We start from the raw sequence: 19,877 nt of genomic DNA, 5'->3' as shown, positions 1-19,877 counted from the left end.
AGATTCAATTCCTGTTGGAAAGCTTGGCCCCTTTTCTGTTATTCTCCAGGATGATCTCCTGAGAAACTTGGGAGATCTCTGATCCTGAAAATAATCTCTTGCCTCCCTAGTCAGAAATTCCTGAAAGTTGGGTCTTCCTTCCATTTCTTCAAGCCTTTTGAAAAGCCATTTCAGCTGGTGGGGGAGTAGCAAGTTTTATAAGTCTGCCTTTTGGAAGTCCTCTCCTTGGGCTGGTTCCCAAAGGAACGGAGGTCGAAGCTGGAGGTCGTGAGTTCTAGTTATGCCTTAGCCACAAAATCATCCCCGTGACTTTTGGGCCAGTCCCTCTTTCTCTCTCTCTCAGTCCTAGGAAGAAGGACCCGGCAGGTCAATTGTGGTGCAGTGGTTAAAGCCACGGGATTATAGAGGTTGGAGACGCTGAATTCTAGTCCTACCTTAGACACGAAGCCTTCCGGGAGGCCTTGGGCCAGTTCCCAGCCCTAAGGAGGAGGAGGAGGAGGAGGAGGAGGAGGAGGAGGAGGAGGAGGAGGAGGAGGAGGCCAGGACATTCCACTTCCAAAAGTGTTGCTCCAGTGTAGGATTGACTCCACATGTTGTGGTCCCCTTTGCCATCTTGTGACGTGGCTCTCCGTTTTGGGTCCTTTGCGTCTCCTCCTCCCCGATTCCGAGATTCGGTACAAGTGTCCATCTCCTCACCCCTCCCTCCCCACCCTTGTCCTCCCCCTGTCCGTTCCATGTCCCATCACTCCCATTGGAAGCTGCTGTTGGCTCGCTTTTTAACGCCTTAAACCTGGTTCCCCAGGGCGTTCAGGGGCTACGCCGAGAGGAAACGTCGCAAACGGGAGAACGATTCGGCCACTTTGATTCAGAGGTACGGAGGCGGATTGTTTCTCTCTCTCTCTCTCTCTCCCTTGCACGGGTTCAAATTTTTGCCTGGTTGTATGCGCCAGCTGTCACGGGTGCTGCGATTCCTTTCTTTTGTTTTTTTTTGTTTTTACTTTTTCCTGGATGAAAGGAACAAAATGCTTTCAAGATTTCCCACGTCCCTCTTTGCTGGGCTGCTTCGCAGAGAATGGTTTGTTTTCTTCGTAAGGGGAAGTGTTTTTTTTCCCCAAAAAAATCAAACTCAGGGCAATTTTTTTTAAAAAAGGGGCGCGTTAAGACCTCGTCACAAAACCCACGTGCAAAAGTGCAAAAGGGGCAGTGAAGAACATTCATCTGTTCCGATAAAAGGAGAATATTTGCAGCTTAGGGTTGGAACGCGGGACCTCTGGGGGCTTGAAACAGTTGGGCCGTCTCTGCTTCCTCCCTTGGCAAGAATCTGCACTGCGGTGCTACCTTATACAGATAGTCCTCGACTTACAACGTGTTCATTGAGTGACCGGTCAAAGTTTCAACAACGGCACCGAAAAAAAGAGCGACTTAGGGCAGCTTTTCACACTTACGACCGTTGCTGTGCCCTCCCCTCCCCCACAGTCCTGTGATCAAACTTGGCAGCTGATTCATACTTACGACAGTCTCAGCATCCCGGAGTCACACGTAGTCCCCTTTTGTGACCTTCTGACGAGAAGGGTCAGAAAGAGGGAAAGCTGGATTCCCTTTAAGAACCCTGGTGAGCAGTGGTGGGATTCAGCCGGTGTAACAACTGGTTCGGTGGGTGCAGCGTGTCAGGACTCCAACAAATCCACCCCCGTTCAAATCACTAGCCGCATCTCAGAGAAAAGAACATTGATTTATTAGGCGTGGCCATGTTGGCGTTATCTGGAGGCAGCCGATGCTAAAATACATCATTCATTTCCCCCTTGACCCTGGTCTAGGCCCCACCCCCGGATGTGTATTCTCCAACGGGACACATCCATAGCCAAGAGTCATCAATCATGCTCTCCAGTAATATCCTTGCACTCCGACAACTTTGGGCTGCCAGGGTGATTATCTAGGCACTTAAGGAATGCACTGTTTTACCCCTTTTCCTGGCAGCTAAAAAGACCAAAGGAGTATCTTTTTTAGTTGACACAGCATTTGAAAAATGACCATTTTTAGCTCTTTCACTTTTAGCTCTGAAACAGCTGCGCTGCGCTCACAAACAAGGAAATAAAATACAGGGAGGAGTAGGTGGGCGGGGCCAAACGATCCCCGGAACTACCGGTTCTCCCAAACCGGTTCGAACCGGCAGAATCCCATCCCTGCGTGTGAATCACTTACCAACCACGGTGGCAAAAGAAGGGTCGCAAACCAGGGCAAAAACCTCACTTAAGCAAGCGTTTTGCTTAGCGGCAGGAATGTGGGGCTCCCTTGCAGGTCGTAAGTCCAGGACTACCTGAATTCCTCCTCTTGCCTCTCGCGCCTCTGCTTATTTTCCTGGCTCTGAATCCAACTCGCATGTTTGAGAAGAACGACCGCTGGAGGGGGGAAAAGCTAACCCAAACCTTCTGCCTTCTCCTTTTCTCTAAAGAGGCTTTTGCAACCCTGAGCATCTCACTAATTTATGGAATTGGGTGGGTGGGAGATTATTTGGGGTAAAATTTATAGGTGGTGAGAGATTATTTCCTTATAAAAGGAAATATAAGGGCTTGGGCTTCGATAGACGACAAGGCTGTTTGCTTGAGGCTGCCAGGGCAGCTTGTAACACCGTTTTGCTTTTCTTCTTGAAGCCGTGCTCAAAGCCACTCACGTTGCTAGTCCTCAGGAAGGCAGGATTCCGATGCAAACCGAGCCCCTCCGTGAAAGTGGATTAATCTGATGGGAAGCAAACCCGGTGGCCCTTAATATATATTTTTTTTTTCAGGCTTCAACTTGTCCTTTTGAGTCATGTTAAAAACCACAACAAATAGAAATAAATCATGCCTTTAGAGACTCTTTCACATTTGAGGAAAAGGCAAAATGATTCTTTATAAGGGACGCAAGGCAGTAAAGCACCAGAATCACTCCTGAAACACTCCAGAGTATCCCTAAATGTCAGAATATTTGTGACGTTCGTGGAAAGAGATTTCAAAACGAATCTGTTCTTTGCAAAAGAAGATGAAGGAGACAGGAAAACTGGACTGCTCTAATCTTGGTAGGATGGATGCAGAGAATTGCCATTCCAGAGCTGTTCATGGTTGCTCCTGATCCAAGATTAGCAATTGATTGAGTGATTCCTAATTCAGATTAATTGGGATAAAAGGATAACAGAGTTGGAAGGGACTTTGGAGGTCTTCTAGTCCAGCCTACTCCTTAAGCAAGAGACCCTACACTGCTTCAGACAAATGGCTGTCCAGTGTCTTCTTAAAAACCTCCACAACTTCTAGTGGCAAGCTGTTCCACTGGTTAATTGTTCTCACTGTTAGGAAGTTTCTCCTAAGTTTTAGGTTGCTTCCCTCCTTGATTACTGGAATCAATAAAAGGATGCAAGTTTGAAAAGTAGTGGTCCAGGATCCTGGGGAATAGTTAGTCCGAAGTTCAGGATTACAGATCCAAGAATATGGATATTACTCCAACTTGCTTAAATGGATTTATTAACTAAATGCATTGCCTGTGTTTGCAAAGGTAGTGTGAAGGTAGATGGATGGACAGATAGATAGATAGATAGATAGATAGATAGATAGATAGATAGATAGATAGATAGATAGATAGAGAGATAGAGAGATGGAGAGAGAGAGATGATAAAGATAAATAGATGGAAGGATAGATGGAGAGTTAGAGATAGATGGAGAGATGGATGGATGGATGGATGGATAGATAGATAGATAGATAGATAGATAGATAGATAGATAGATAGATAGATAGATGAGACAGAGACAGAGGAGAGAGAGACGGAAATAGCGAATGTTTTGTTCATTTTTACCCCATCCTAAATCAAATCAAATAATACATTTTGCGCAAGGGTGTGTGGGTGTAACCCCCATTCTTTTAACCATTTTAGGGGATGGCATTGCAAAATTTCAGAGTACCTCCTATCTCAGCAAGCACACTTGGTGACATTGATTTACTTCGCGCTCATTTGGTTGTCCAGATGTCATTTTAATCAGAAATGCTCATCCGCCTGCCTTTTCTCTGGCTCCACGTTCAGCGTGTAAGGATGGTGATGCCCAAAGCAGGATAAAAAAAACAAAAACCCTCAAATAGAGGCTTCTTTGTGAGGAGAAAAAAAATACAAAAAGAGAACTCATCCAAGCATTTATATCAGCAGCCAACGGTCTCGTTTAAGTGGCGGCCTATTTCATCTTTCCCATTCTAACTCCACGGAAGACTTTAGAAATGCCTTGACGTAATGAAAAACGACCTTAAACTGTGAACTACGGTGAAAGATACCGTCATAATTTACTCCGGGTGGTTTGCCAGAGATCACCCTGGAGAAACGGCTTTCTTCCTCTTTGCCCTCAAGGCTGATGGCCTTCCATGTGTTTTTTTTTTCCCCCCTTCTTTCAGAAACTTCCGGAAACACCTCCGTATGGTTGGGAGCCGCCGCATGAAGGCGCAAAGTAAGTGAGCAGATGGAGTGGGATCGGGAGTGACTACGTCGTGCCGCCTTCTCCCAGTTCCCAAGATCTCTCCTTCCTCGACCAGGGTTGGACCTTCTGACCCCCAGGGGTCTCAGACAAGCTATCCTAAAGCCCCCCCCCAAGGATAGGACATGTTTGTGCAAAACGTTAGGAATGATCCTGGGTTGGAGAAAGGAAATTTTTTTGTGGAGGGAAAGCGGGGAACAGGAAATGTTTTTGTGGCACCCACGGCGCTTATAGCAAAAGGTGGTGAGCCAAGGATGGGTGTGATTTTTAGCAATATTTTGTCATAATTACTTTCCTTCTCCTCCTCCTCCTCTTCCTCCTTTTCCTTCTCTTTTCCTCATTGTCTATCTCTTCCTCCTCATTGTCTATCTTCTCCTTTTCCTTCTTCTCTTTCCTCATTGTCTATCTTCTTCTCCTTCTTTCCTCCTCCTCCTCTTCTTCTTCTCTTCCTCCTCCTCCTCCTCTTCCTCCTTCTCCTTTTCCTTCTCTTTTCCTCATTGTCTGTCTCTTCCTCCTCATTGTCTATCTTCTCCTTTTCCTTCTTCTCTTTCCTCATTGTCTATCTTCTTCTCCTTCTTTCCTCCTCCTCCTCTTCTTCTTCTCTTCCTCCTCCTCCTTCTCCTCCTTCTCTTTTCCTTCCAGCTTTTGCCGAGAGGCGTGAGAGAAGTTTCAGCCGGTCCTGGAGCGATCCAACTCCCGTTAAGCCTGAAAACCTCAGTGACTCCCGAGAAAGTACGTTCCTTTTCCTTGAACACCCAATTCCATGGGAAGTAGGTTGAGGGGTGAGGGAGAGAACGTCAGAATGCCAATCTGAGCAAGTTTGAGCAGTGAGGGCAGAGACAGCAAAGGTCTTGACCTCATAGATGAATCATGCAGACCTTGGAAGACTCCCAACTGACTCTTGCAACCTACAACGGTGTGTAGTCGTAGTTGAACAATAGCTGGAGTGTTTCAGTTCCTTCCACTCCACTCTTGTTCCTAGCCTGGAGCTACTCAAGAGTCACGGGGGACAGACTGAATGCAGGGTTTTTGTGGACTTGTGATGGCAGGATCTCCTTATACTTCATCTTGGACCTGTCCTGAAAGGAGGCCATGGTCCACGTAGGCTCCATCATCATCATCCTTGGAAGCACATGGGAGTTTTTTGCATCGACAGAGGTGGACCTCAAAACCCTAACTCTTCTCTCACTCACAGGCCATGAATTTCAGGATTCCTGCTGTGCCATTGACAAAGGGTTTGACTTGAACTGGGAGATGGAGAAAGAACTGGAAGCGGCTGCCTGCAGTGGGGAGGACTTCGTTCCCCCCAAAATCATGGTAGGCCGTCCTCGAGGTCTTCAAGCAATTCGAGGGGCCCTCCGGGATGGGGAAAACCGGTCCTGCCTGCCTCTTGCTCATCCTGCTCCCAACTTTCATAGTTGGAAGGAAAACTCCTGCCACTTACAATCCTCTCTCCTTCTAGCTCATTTCCTCCAAAGTGCCCAAAGCGGAGTATGTTCCAACGATTATCCGTCGCGATGACCCATCGATCATCCCCATTCTCTACGTAAGTCTTGGACTGGAGCTGCGGGGGAATGTCCTGCCTGCCTGTGTCTCTCCTCCTCCTCCTCTTCCTCCTTATCCACCCATCCATCTATCCCCCTCCATCTGTCCATCCACACATCCCCCTCCCTCATCTCTCATTCTCTCCATCTCTCCAGCCTTCCATTTCCCATTTCTGTCCATCTCTCCCTCCCTCTCCCTTCTCTGTTATCCACTCTTCCTTTCATCCCCTATCTCCTATCTATCTATCTATCTATCTATCTATCTATCTATCTATCTATCTATCTCTTTCATCTATCATCTATCTATCATTATTTGTCCATCCGTCTATCTACCTATCTACCTATTTATCTACCTACCTGCCTTCCTGCCTGCCTATCTATCTATCTATCTATCTATCTATCTATCTATCTATCTATCTATCTATCTATCTATCTATCTATCTATCCATCCATCCATCCATCCATCCATCCATCCATCCATCCATCCATCCATCCATCTATCTATCTATCTATCTATCTATCTATCTATCTATCTATCTATCTATCTATCTATCTATCATCTGTCTAATCTTATCCCTCTGTCTCTATCTGTCCGTCAATCTACAAATCTTTTTCGCTCAATCCACGTATCCTCTATCTTCATCCAACTTCGTACTCAGCTACCTGTACCGCTCTCTTAGACCTCTTAGGTCTTCTTCCTATTTTCCTTCTACCTCTTTCCTGTCATTTCTGCCTCCCTACCTTTCCAGATCTTCTCTCTCCCCTCTTAACTATAGATCTTCACTTGAATCCCACTACCCTTCTCTCCGCCCCATTCTCTCCTCTCTGCTGGTCCTTCCTGGACCTGCCGTGGCTGCCTCCCTTGATCCTTTGCCTCTTTGTTTGTTTTCAGGATCATGAACACGCCACCTTTGATGACATTCTGGGTACGTCACAAATCAAACAAAGTTATGGTTTGAAAGTTGTGTTATATGTGTGTCTGGTAGCTTGGCAGAGGTGGGATTCAGCCGGTTTGCACCGGTTCTACGGAACCGGTAGCAGAAATTTTGAGTAGTTCGGAGAACCGGCCAATCCCACCTCTGACTGGCCCCGCCAACCCCATCTCTTCTCTGCCTCCCATTGAGTCCCAGCTGATGGACTGGGTCTTCTTTGGTTGCCCTGCACAGGAGAACGGAGCTGGAAAGCAGGTTAGTGGGGCGGGAGGGAATGGGATTTTTGCAGTATCCTTCCCCCTGCCAGGCCCACCAAGCCACGCCCACAGAACCAATAGTAAAAAAAATTTGAACCTCACCACTGTTAAGCTTGGCCAAAGATCCAGCTGGTCTGTGTTATAGGGTGGGAAATCTGGATATATGAAAAGGGTGATCCTAGTAGATCCTTTAGGATGTAGGAAGTCTTAATAGCCACTTCAACAGATAAAGAGGTGCCGTATACTTCTTTCATTCTTAAAGTTGAGGGAATCCCTGTCCCACCTTCATTTTTCCTCCCTCAAAGGGTTTCCTTCAACCTCTCCCAAAGTGAGCAATCCTTTAGTATCCCAGGAGGAGGCAAACCTTCAGTAGCCAGGAGATGCCTGTTGGAGAAAATAGGTAGACAGGATACCTCGACTTCCCAACTTCTCCCATAACTCGTGGTCTTGATGGATGGAGCACAGCTGACTGGGGGAATTCTGGGAGTTGAAGTCTGGACATCTCCAAAGTTGCCAAGGTTGGGAAACGTTGCTTGAGAGAGAAAGGCCCCCACAGGGCCTTTTCCCTGCTCCTGGGTGTCAAAATAACGATAACAAATCTACTCATCCTCACGGTGGGTCTGGCCAGAATTGGAGACCATCTTCTCCTCCTCCTTTCTCCTGACCTTCCAGACTTAACAAATACAGCTGTTCCTCGCCTTACCCTCCCGATTGAGCCTGACATTTCTGGGACAATCCTCATACATATGGGTCAGTTGCCAAGGGTCTGAGTTTGGATCATGAGACCGTGGGATTGTCGCAAGTGTGAAAAAAGGGCCACCAGTCCCCTTTTTTCAAGGCTGTTCTACCTTCAAACAGTCATAACCGAACTGTTGTAAAACGAGGACTGCTTCTATCCCTCATGGTGCACCTTTGCCCCCAAAGCCATCATCTCCTCCTCATGTCAACCTTTCATCTGACCCTTCCTTCCTTTGTCCACAGAGGAAATCGAAAAAAAACTGAACATCTATCGGAAGGGCTGCAAAATTTGGAAAATGATGATTTTTTGCCAGGTGAGTGAATGAGCGTGCCTTGAACCCTGCCGGCCCTCCCCGAGAGTCCATCGCCACCTTCCAGGCAGGGGTTGGCTTCAAAAAAAATTTAGCCACCCGTTTCTCTGCCTCATTTCTGGGTAGGCACGGCCAGGGTGGGCGTGGCCTAGTTGGCCTCCTGCACCACAGCAGAGGGGACGATGAACATTTTCGCCCTTCCCAGACTCCGGAGGCTTTCTCCGAGCGAAAACAGCCTCCCTGGGCTCTGGAGGCCCTTAGGACCACCCCGCGGGCCCTGCGTGTACCTGGGATCCAAAATGGGCCGTGTGGGGACTCTTGGGAGAGGCGGGGTGGGGTGGGCAGGGCCAGCCAGAGTTGGGATTTGCCGGTTCGGTAGGGTGTTTCTCCCCCTCCCTCTTTTTGGTGAGACACATATTATCTCCTCTAGTTCAATACCGATTAATACGTCACAGGTGGCCCTCAGCTTATGTCTGCAATCGAGCCCAACATCCTTGTTAAGTGAGACATTTGCGAAGTGATCTTTGTCCTGTTTTATGCGCCTCCTGGCCACATTGGTTAAGGGAATCACTGCAGTCGATAGGTCAGTCACCCAGTTGTTAAGTGAGTCTGGCTTCCTCATTGTTTTTGCTTGTCGGAAGGCTGTGATCCCATGACCTTGGGACACAGAAATTTGAGAAGGTGGTTGAGGTTCTCCAGGCCGATTCTGGAAGAACCTCCTCTCTTCTTTTCTTCTCTTCTTGCAGGGAGGTCCGGGCCACTTATACCTCTTGAAGAATAAGGTCGCCACCTTTGCCAAAGTGGAGAAGGAGGAAGACATGATCTAGTGAGTCCAGAACCTCGCGAGGAATTTGCAGCTGGAGGTCTTTGGGAAATGCCTCCCTCTCTCAAACGTTCTTCCGTCTCGTTCTGCAGCTTCTGGAAGCGGTTGAGCCATCTGATGAGCAAGCTGAACCCGGTTCCAAATGTCATCCACATCATGGGATGTTACGTCTTAGGGAACCACAACGGTGAGAAGGTGAGTCCTGTGAGTAGTTGGTGAGCGAGTGAAAGAACACCTCGACTCCTGGATGACCGCTCTTTCTGAAAACCTCTTTTATGGCTATGTTAACAGAGAAACGGAGTTGGAAGGGACCTTGGAGGTCTTCTAGTCCAACCCCCTGCTCAGACAGGAAACCCTATACAATGCTGGACAACTGGTTATCCAATCTCTTCTTAAAAACCTTGGAGCATCCACAACTTCTGGAGGCAACTGATTAATCATTCTAACTATCAGAAAATTTCTCCTTAATTCTAGGATGATTCTCTCCATGATTGGTTTCCATCTGTCTCTTCTTCCATCTCCTGCCTTTGGTTGTTTTGAAGAACAGGTTGATCCAGCCCCACACCTTCTTCATGGCAGCCCCTCAAATATTGCAACAGTGCTATTCAGTCATCTCTGGTCCCTTTTTTTCTTCATTAAATGAGACATACCCAGTTCCTGCAACTGTTCTTCATAGGTTTTAGTCCCCTGGAGGCTAAAATGTATGAAGAGCTGTTGCAGGAATTGGGTATGTCTTGTTTAACGAAAGCTAAGTGACTTAGGTTCATCTCCAGAGGTTTCAGGGTTTATGGTTTAGTTGCCCCAGTGATTATGTTGGAATGAACTGCCAAACCCCGTAGTCGTGGAAAAGGGAACCAATGATTTGTCCCACATCTAAGGAGGCATTTCAAATCACCTTGGACTTCTTTGCTTTCCAGCTATTCCAAAACCTGAAGAATCTTATGAGCCCTTGTTCCGTGACCTTTGAATCTCCTCTTGAACTTTCAGCTCAAGGTAAATGTGAAGCCTGGTCCACCTTTCCCAGGTCTGTGAAAATACACCACATTTGATTGGCACAGGTAGAATTAGCACAGGTAGCCCTCCGTGTATAAGCCCTATTGAAATCAGAATTTTTATTGCCAAGCAAGAGGGTTGCTAAGGTAATCATGCCCGATTTACAGCCCTTTTGAATTTTTTGCCACCATCATTAAGTGAACCGTGGCCATTGTGAAGTGAAACACATGGTCATTAAGCGAATCATTGACTTTGCTTGTTGGAAGCTGGTTGAGCCTGTGATGCTGCCACCATCATCAACACAAGCTGGTTGCCAAGGATCAAATGATCCTGATAGATAGATAGATAGATAGATAGATAGATAGATAGATAGATAGATAATAGATGGGTGATCAGTAGATAAATGATGATAGAGATAGAGAGATGATGGATGGATGGATAGATAGATAAACAGATGATTGATAGATAATAGAGATAGAGAAATGATGGATGGATAGATAGATGATAGATGGTTGAGAGATGATAGATGATGGATGGATAGATGATTGATAGCTAATAGAGATAGAGAAATGATGGCTGATGGATGGATAAATAGATAGATAGATTGATAGATGATTGATAGATGATAGAGATAGATGATGGATGGATGGAAAGATGAGATGATTGATGGATGATAGAGAGAGATGATAGATGGATGGATGGGTAGATGACAGACAGACATTCAGGGATCTTCAGGTGGCCCATCCCAGGAAGACAATGTTGGTGTCTTCTTCTAACGAAGTTCTAAGTCTAGATTCCAGGCATCTGACTTGACTTCCCCTACTTTGCCCTTGCAGGAAAGGAAATGATTGAGACTTATTTTGACTTCCGTCTCTACCGAGTCTGGAAAACCCGCCAGCATTCCAAGCTGCTCGATTACGATGACATTTTATGAGCGCCGCCAGGACGGGGCCAGGAGGAATTTCCACGGGTATCCCGAGCAGGCGGGCGTCGCAGAGCGGGAGATCTTTTTCACGGTTGCCAGGAGGCCCAGAGAGGCGCCGTGAGAGGCCATTAGGGCCTTCAAGAGGTCCGCCGGCATCTTGAGGCACACGATGGATGGAGCACCACGGATGGGGCCAAGGTGGCAGATCTTCAGGGACCGAGGGTGGTTTTAGATTGCAAGACGCCCAACGCCATGACAGGTTCTTCTCACAAGACATTTGAAGCTCAGGTTTCCTACAGAGACTCAACCAATCATCTTGTTTAACTCTACTTCGCTGTCATGGAGGGCCAGGACCTTCTCGGTTCTCTCCTGAGCGCCTGGAGATGATCCATCAAACCCTTCGATGAGTTTGAAGAAAGCCGGATCTTAAAAAAAAAAAAATCTCATCCATTTTAAGAACACATGTGAACTCTCTGTCTCACACACACACACATACACACACACACACACACATACATCCATACACATCTACAGAAGTGCAATTTTCTTTCTTTCTTTTTTCTTACAAACAGAGGAAATATTTAATCAACTGTTGCAGTACTACGCACACCGAATATCTGGTAGATGAGATATTTTTTTTGAGTCTGCTTGAGAATATATTTAACAAAATTATAGATATATATATATATATATATATATTATATATATATATATATATATATATATATATATATATATATATATATATATATATATATATATATATATATATATATCGGTAGCTAGAGATAACCACTGTCCAGGTTCTTTCTGCATCTAGCTGCAAATCTGCAAAATCCTTAACTTGGATTCCAGCAAAACTCTTGGAGGGACACTTCAACTGTAGAAAGTACCTTCAGGACAGACCTCAATGTTATTTTTTATTTTTATTTTTTTCAATTTAAGGAGCAGCATCCTTAATATAGTTTGGCAAAAATGGAGTTTTGCCAGCTGTTATCTGCTAATAGGGCTGAGGGGGGGAAATCTCAGCCAGTTTATATATAGATAGATAGATAAATATATAAATAGATATAAATATAAATAGTTTGCAGATTAGAAATCAATAGCCATGTTTAAAAGATCCACTCACTGCAGTTCATATTTTGGGCAGGTGGTTAGTTTTTGGACCAGTGGGCTGTCTTGATGAGCTGGTGAGAATATCTACTGTAGCATTTTGATTTCAGCGGGTGGAGTTGGAAGACAAACTCGGTTTTCTGTAGCATTGAATCTTTCAAGGCCCAGGGATCTATTCCACTCTCTCTTTCTGCTTTGTCCCAGAGGGGGAAAAAAAAATTCCCGGGCCAAAACTTCATCCTAGTTTTCTTTGTTCTGTGTGGGTGACCGTATATTTAAACAATGCAGATTTCACTTCGGGAAGAAATGTGGTTGGGAATTCCTAAGAAAGGAACAATTTGGCTTTGTTACATAGGACAGAGCAGGAATGGGGGGCAAGGGTAGAATTCAAAATATTGTGCTACCGGTTTTGTGGGCGTGAGATTCCTTTTAACAACCAACTATTCTCTCTTGGACAATTTAGCAATTATCCCTAGCTTTCTGTGACCGGGCTGGTTTTGTTAACTTTGAAATCAGGAGAGGGGGAAAAATGCGTTGAAAGATGTGACTTCTTGACCTTTTTCTTGTTAAGGGTTGTGCTTTGTTCTGTCCACAGGTGTGCCTCTCTCTTTGTGTGCCTATCACACTTTTTCCCCTCTGCGGTGCAAAACCACCGTGGCAATTGATCCGTGAAGAATCGCGTCCTAATTTATTTTTATTTATTTATATTTTGTTTAGTTTTGCATGCATTTGTTAATGTACACACATGCTCCCTATAGACCGTGTTTCCCCAAGCGTAAGACCAGGTCTTATATTAATTTTTTGCTCCAAAATACACATTAGGGCTTATTTTCCAGTTAGGTCTTATTTTTGGGGAAATATGGCATTAAATGCATCCGTTTGACTGACAATCTTAACTGGGGCTTATTTTTAGGGTAGGGCTTATATTATGAGCATCCTGAAAAATCATGCTAGGGTTTATTTTCTGGTTGGGTTTTATGTTTTTAGAGGAAACCCAGTATGTACGCACCTGCTCCTGTGGGCAATATGGCAATATTTTTTCCCGTGCTGGTGTAACTGGATAGTCACTCAAGTAAGTCGAGGACTTCCTACACCTCCGACAAGTCTATCAATCTCTTCCCCCACCCCTACTGAGCCTATTGATATCCCATCACCCCAGGAACCTTCCATCAATATCTTCCCCCCTCCCCAAATTTTAAAATCGATTATTTACGGGGCCTTTTTGCAGCCTTTTTTGGACAATCCTACCCATCATCGATTCTCCTAGGAACCTAAACCAGGAAAAAAAAGGAAATAAAGCAGAATTGCCTTTTTTCCCACCTTTAAATCATCAGCCTTGGGAAACGGGAAAAAAAAGGCTGTCTGATCTTCCCCTTTTATCCCCACTCAGGAACTGCTGCTAGCAAACTTCTCCTTAACGTTTGAAGCCAAAACTAATTCAGAGCCTCTTGAGTCTCGTCTTTGGGGTGAAACCTCCTTGGATATTTATTTTTATGTTCCTCCGTCTTCCCAGGAGGAACAGAAACAGATCGAGGGAGAGAGTTTCTCTCCCTAGATTCTCCTTTGCTGTCTTTGCTGTCTCTGCCTTGACACCTTTGGTGGAAGTTTGGCAGGAACAAGTAATTTAAGGATTGATGTAACCTAATGATTTACACCGGTGTGCACGTCTACCCGCAAAAGCTTATTTCAGTTTTTCTTTTTGTCCTCGTCCGAAAGAGAAGAGCGTGGTCTACATTGCTTAAAAGGACATAGACTCCTAAGGCTATACGGGACCTTGGAGGTCTTCTAGTCTAACCCCTTTGCTCAAGATTGATTTGAACCCATCTCAGTCCAATGGCTTTCCAGTCTATTTTTGCAGACCTCCCAACAATGGAGCAAGCTATTCCCTTGATTAATTATTCTCACGATCAGAAAATTTCTCCTTATTTTTCTCTCTCTCTCTCTCTCCTTGTAACTCATTTGCTTCTTATCCTGCCCTCTGGTGCTTTGGAGGAGAAGAGAAGGACCAAAGAGAGAAGCGATCTGGCATGAAGGGGAAGCTTCCTAAACAGTGAGGACAATTAACCAGTGGAACAGCTTGCCACTAGAAGTTGTGGGCGCTCCGTCATAGAGCCTTTTAAGGAAGAGACTGAAATGCCTGTCTGAAATGGTTTAGGCAGGTTTCCTGCTTAAGCAGGGGAGGGGGTTGGGCTAGAAGACTTTGGTGGTCCCTTCCAGCTCTAATTCTGATTGATTAAGCCGAGTCTATCTTGGCGGAAGGGATTTCAAGATCGGCTTGCGATCCTGGCGGGGTTTGGTGACGCCGAGGAAAAATTTGAGAGCGTAGCGGATTTATGCCAAGGGTGTGGCATCCTTCTTTGATCCCTCCTGTCCAACATGGGCTAACAACCCGGATGTGAAAGTAATAAGTCAATAGAAAAAGATGTGCCATGCCTTCCTTGTTTCGTGTTAGTTTGCTGAGTAAAACCTTTGCTTGAAATAGGAAGATAAATTGTATCTGGGCAGAATATATATTTTTATTTCCTTGGTTCCAAGGCCATTAAGCCTTGTGTGGGCTGAGGAATACCTACCACAGAACGGATTCTCTTTTTAAGTCTTTTCCCCTCTGCCTGATGCGTAAAACCTTTCTGGTATATTCGAATTGATCATTAATATATATATAATTTTTTTAAAAAATTCAGGCGTGGCCTGATGGTGAAATCTAAGGGCTTTTATAGAAAGCAACGGTGTGGGTGTGTGAGGTTTCCTTCTTGATAAAGGGGAACCAATTTGCTTCGTATATTCAGAATAGGATTTTAGTGGTGTGAAATAGAAGCAAAATTCTATCAAGTGTGGATTAGAACCCCTTTTTTGGATAATCAGGTCTTTGCTTAAATCCTCTTACTTTCAGCTAGAGAAAGCTACGAAAATGGGCAGGGTTGCTTTCAAACATGTCTTCTTCTAGGTAGGGTTGTTTAAGGGCATGCTTTATCTCCAGGTGTGTGGTGACATCATCACTATCCTGTCCAGGGTCTGACAGCGCAGAAGGCACTCCTGAGCAGGGATGTCTTTGGCTTCTCTTCACGCCGAGGCCGGCTTCCAAGTGGTAGCACCTAGGCAACCTTTTTTGATCTCAAAAAAGGTCCTACTTGGACGAGAGATTTCCCAGGAAATTCCAAGGTTAGGAATTGAGGACACCCTCTTCCCAGCAGGTCCCAGATCCCCTGCAAACCTGGTTGCTCTGCTAAAGCCATTGCGTGAACTTGGTGCGGCCACCGAAGTCCTGTGTGCTTTCGACCCTTGGAGTTCACCATCTCCATGAGCAAAGGTCAGACGGCTCTTCTGATCTCCAGGGAGAACTTCAACGACTTGGTCCCAGCCTCTTCCACCGCTTGGGGAGGTCGGGTTTTATCTGACATAGTTGCCTTAGAAGCAATCCACCAACTGAGGTGGGAATGAAGCCATTGCTCTCCACTTCTGGTCCTGAGCAAAGATCTTCTAGTAAAAAGCTTCTTCAGCTCAGTTAGACAACTGGACTTTCCTGGCGCAGAATCTCATTAGCTCTCTAAATCCTGGGCTGTCAGAGAAGGGGAGGCAGAGCTAGGAGGGCAGAGTTAAACATGTCATCAGCTTAGAATCATTAACGTTGCAACAAACCATCCAACCCCTCTTGAATTCTGTTGACCCTTATCAGGCACCAATTTAGCGTTGAACTTTACCTGGCTATATTCTTGTGTACTGACTTGAATAAATCTTCTATGCTGCATCCTAACACAGGATTCTGATTCTTGGGGCCGGACACGAATCTAGTCAACTGAAATTCAGCACTAAATTGGTGCTAGGTGAGGGTCAATGGAATCCACAAGGAGCTGGACCGCTTTGTGGCAACATAATAAGTCTAAACTGATGATTCATTTGACTCCATCTCTTTAGTTCTGCTTGATCATCTCCTGCAAGGCAAAGTTGATTGCCGCGTTACTAGAGACCAGGAATTCCAAAGCCAACCTTGACACTTCAGGACTGCGGTTCTTCCTTGCACTACGTAACGTACAATTGTGGGATAAATTAACGCACCAAATGTATGGTGCCACCTGGAATTACAGGCACCACCTGTCTCTTAGTGTTAAGAGAGACTCCTTGCTAAATCCCACCCATTCGTACGCTTGCTCTACGTTGAGTGTTGAACCTTCTAACGTTGTGTTGGGGTCACTACATTAGGTGCAAACCATAATGGAGGATAGGAAGAGATCAGATGTCCTACCTACACCAAAACTTCTCGTGGTGGACTGCTGGTATTGCAGTCTTGTATGAAGGCATCACAGGAGCTGACGAATCCTAGTCTATAGCAATAAACGTTGGGGAACTATGAGGTCAGTGTTCTATTTCTCCACAGGCATTTGGGGCAAGTTCATTTGGCAACAAGGGTTTGGTGCCTTACCGTTTTGATTCTGAGGCAACCCTTTCTGAGATGCGGACTACAATATAGACTGGGTATCATTGTAATGTGCAGTTTGGGCAGAAATTTGAAGTTAGGGCAGAAGCAGAATTAAATTTTGGTCTCCTAATCTGTTTTACTCTTTAAATGAAATGGTAGAAGGTTGAAAATAGATGGTTGTGAACCTTAACCTTTTATCCATATGGATAATGGAGTAAGCGTATGCCGTTGAAGTAATGTAACATTTTCCCAGTCTACCTAGAGGTGTTAGGACTAAACACCTATGATTCCCAGCCCAAAGGAATGAATCTGGGGTTTGTAGTCATCATCCACCAAGATGGTGCCAGGTGGAGAAAGCTGATGTCTCTCTATATTTTCCCACAAGAACCACAAAGTCAACTGAATGGCTTTGTGATATCTCCAGTGTCTGGATAATGGAAAAGCTGGATTTAACTCTGTATGATCAGGGTTGAATTGTGATGAAGGACATGGGTTCAAGGAAGACATTGGTGTGGAAAACAAGCATGTCATAGCCAGGATTGGGTTAATGATACTCCGAGAGGAGCATTGTCCCTCTTCTAGAGGAAACGGCGTGCTGCTTATTCACAGAAAACTCCAGGTTTGAATCCTCACACAGCCATGAAAATCACGGGGTGACCACGGGGGTCAGTCACCCCTCCCTCAGCCTACCTACCTACCTCACAGGGTTGTTGTGAGGATGCAAAGGTGCAGAGTAGGGAAAGAGCCGCGCGTTCTTTGCCTTCGGGAAGAAGGAGAGAAGTCAACTAAGCTGTAATTTTAATTGGGAAATAAAAGACTGTACAGATTTAACAAAAGAAAAAAAAAAAGAAAAAAGACTTTCTCGTATTCAACCAGGCCAGTTTTGAGAAGGTTTTGGAACAGCATGGATAGGGGTCTCGGATACCACACCTGGCATGTTCTGAAGTCACCTGCGGTGGGAAAGGTGTCCCAGCAAAGATGGACATGCAAAGGAACCAATGCCGTGGGTTGCCATTTCGGCTTCTGAAGAGACCGGCTGCCCACCGGAGAGGCAGCTCTCACCTCTTCTCTGGTACAAGCCTAGCCTGGCGTGTGATCTTCCCCGCCCTCAATCCCCTTCTTCAAAGCGTGGCCACTGACCTTGGATACGTTAGGAAGTCTACGAGCTGAAGGAATATTTGGCTGAACAGCACCAAGGGGCGCTGGCCCCGTGCCTGGCGTTTCATGACTTCGCGTAGGTCTTATTTAAGGAGCCCTCGACGTCTCAATCCTTGGTAAGATCCAGCATCCTGGTTCTTAATCTTGCTCAACCTTCTTCCTTTAGTGTCCTTAACGAAGAGTGACTCTCTCTCTCTCTCTCGGTTCACGGCCAGGCGAACGTTTTGGGGCCTGTTCAAGCTGGCTTGCTTCTCTGAGGGGGTTTCCTGGAGCCCAAGTGGAAGTTTCTAGCTTTTAAGACGTGGTTTAATAAAAAATAAACCTTGACGATGATGATAGCCTTGTTCTTTCTCTCTCTCCGAACTCTTTCCTTGTCTCTGATCCTGATATATATATATATATATATTTCCTGGAAACTTTACCACATGGTGTTTTTCTCTTCTCTCTGAATTCCTTCCTTGTCTCCTATCCTGTTTTTTTTTTTTTTTCCCCTGGAAATTTTACATGTGTTGTTTTTCTCAGGGATTGTTAAGTATGGGCAGGTGGGGCAGCCAGAACATCTCACCAAATGTCCCAAATCTGATTTTTCCAAAAGGCAACTGGACATTTTTGGGGTGGTTGTTGTTGTTTTTCTTTGAAAACTTTTTGCTTCTCATCCAAGAACTGAAGAACTGAATTTCTTGGATGAGAAGCGAAACGTTTTCAAGGGGAAAAACAAACAAACAGATAAAGTCCAGTTGCCTTTTGGAAAAGCATTTTTGGGACAGCCGTGGCCGGGTGGAGGATGGAGAATCTCTGGAGATGTCTCATCAAATAGGGAGAAATGCTGCATTTTGCATCCATCAGTCGTCCCTTTTCCATAGGAAGGAGAACCATAAAGAACTTTTCCTTTTGACAATTTGGAGTAAAGTAGCATCTTCTATTTCCTTGTTATCTCTAGGTTGGCCCGCATTTGTAGAGAAATGTTTGTCTCCCCTGATTATATGATAGAAAGATTTATGGAGAGGAGGAGGAGGAGGAGGAAGAGGAGGAGGAGGAGGAGGAGGAGGAGGAGGAGGAGGAGGAGGAGGAGGAGGAGGAGGAGGAAGAAAAAGACTGTGGGGCCCTTGGTGCTCTCTGATCTTAGTAGTTTTCTTGGAGACATTTCATGACCCAACTAGGTAACATCATCAGTGCAAGAAGGGAGGGGAGTTGTAAAAAAAAAGGAGGAGGAGGAGGAGGCAGAGGAGGAGGAGGAGGAGGTGGAGGAAAAAGACTGTGGGGCCCTTGATGCTCTCTGATCTTGGTAGTTTTCTTGGAGACATTTCATGACCCAACTAGGTAACATCATCAGTGCTAAAAGCAAGTGGGGTTTGCATGTACTGTATATAAACAGGGAGCAAACCGCACTCCCTTCTACCATTGATGATGTTCCTAGTTGGGTCATGAAACATCTGTGAGAAAACCACCAAGCTCAGAGAGCACCAAGGACGCCACAGTTCAGCCCTGAGCTACGAATTGCGCCACCCTTGCAACCGTCGTAAATACGAACCTGTTGCCAAGCCTCTGAGTTTTGGTCACGTAACCAACCGTGTGTGCATGTTGCAACGGTCATTAAGTGTGAAAGCCATCGTCAATTTTGAACGGTCACTCCATGAAGCATTGTTCAGTCAAAGAGGTTGGAAATAAGGATCCATTTCCTGCAAGAGTCAAACATGCTTTCTGAAACGACAACGAGGAAGCTTGCAAAAATAAAAATAAAATAATAAAAATGCACCAAGCGGACAGAAGAGTACCAGGAAAAGGCAGCAGTGGTTTCGTTCTCCACCTCCTTTTGGCTATCGGGAAGAATCAGGCATAACTTTCTTTCTTTTTATTCCATCTCCACCCTCTTATCGCCTTATCAGGAAGAGTCAGACAGAAGCCGTTTTTTCTTCCCCGCCCTCTTATCGGGCGATTCTTGACACCTTTTATGTGAATTCACTGAAGCGACAGGAGTCCCCAGGTGCCAAGTTTTAAAAAGAATCCCACAAGCGCCGTTGGCAGGATGACGTGGCATGAAAAGCACTCTGTCTGACGAAGTTTTGCCTTTCGGGAGAAAATGCCTTGGTGCGTCTGTGTGTCTGTCCACCCGGTTGCAGAGTTACAGGTTGTAGATTCATCAGAGTTGGAAGGGACCTTGTAGGTCATTTAGTCCAACCCC

General features: G+C 45.5%; 1 protein-coding gene and 1 long non-coding RNA gene across 3 annotated transcripts in view; one reads left to right on the top strand and one right to left on the bottom strand.

Moving 5' to 3' along the window:
• Positions 1-11,471, top strand: part of NSMF (NMDA receptor synaptonuclear signaling and neuronal migration factor) — a 25,959-nt gene extending 14,488 nt beyond the window's left edge. Inside the window, exons 5-15 of one of the 2 annotated variants that reach the window (XM_087914675.1) lie at positions 803-871; positions 4,408-4,460; positions 5,130-5,219; positions 5,683-5,804; positions 5,950-6,033; positions 6,924-6,957; positions 8,202-8,272; positions 9,016-9,095; positions 9,185-9,287; positions 10,010-10,085; positions 10,922-11,471. In XM_087914675.1, coding sequence (XP_087770801.1) covers positions 803-871; positions 4,408-4,460; positions 5,130-5,219; positions 5,683-5,804; positions 5,950-6,033; positions 6,924-6,957; positions 8,202-8,272; positions 9,016-9,095; positions 9,185-9,287; positions 10,010-10,085; positions 10,922-11,019 — 880 coding nt within the window. In that variant the 3' untranslated portion in view covers positions 11,020-11,471. The remainder of the gene's footprint in view (positions 1-802; positions 872-4,407; positions 4,461-5,129; positions 5,220-5,682; positions 5,805-5,949; positions 6,034-6,923; positions 6,958-8,201; positions 8,273-9,015; positions 9,096-9,184; positions 9,288-10,009; positions 10,086-10,921) is intronic. The other variant, XM_087914676.1, reaches the window with a different exon arrangement.
• On the bottom strand, positions 11,333-19,877 carry LOC148124540 (uncharacterized). Its single transcript, XR_015739774.1, has 3 exons — positions 19,471-19,877; positions 19,227-19,374; positions 11,333-11,435 (listed from the first exon to the last, which is right to left on the bottom strand). It is a non-coding gene; the product is annotated as an uncharacterized LOC148124540 (long non-coding RNA).

This window comes from Pseudonaja textilis, chromosome 17, assembly GCF_049901715.1.
Source record: "Pseudonaja textilis isolate UNSWEBS1 chromosome 17, rPseTex1.2, whole genome shotgun sequence".
NCBI classification, from domain to species: Eukaryota; Metazoa; Chordata; class Lepidosauria; order Squamata; family Elapidae; genus Pseudonaja; species Pseudonaja textilis.
Note: the sequence above shows the minus strand (reverse complement) of the source record. Positions and strands in the feature narration are given on the sequence as shown.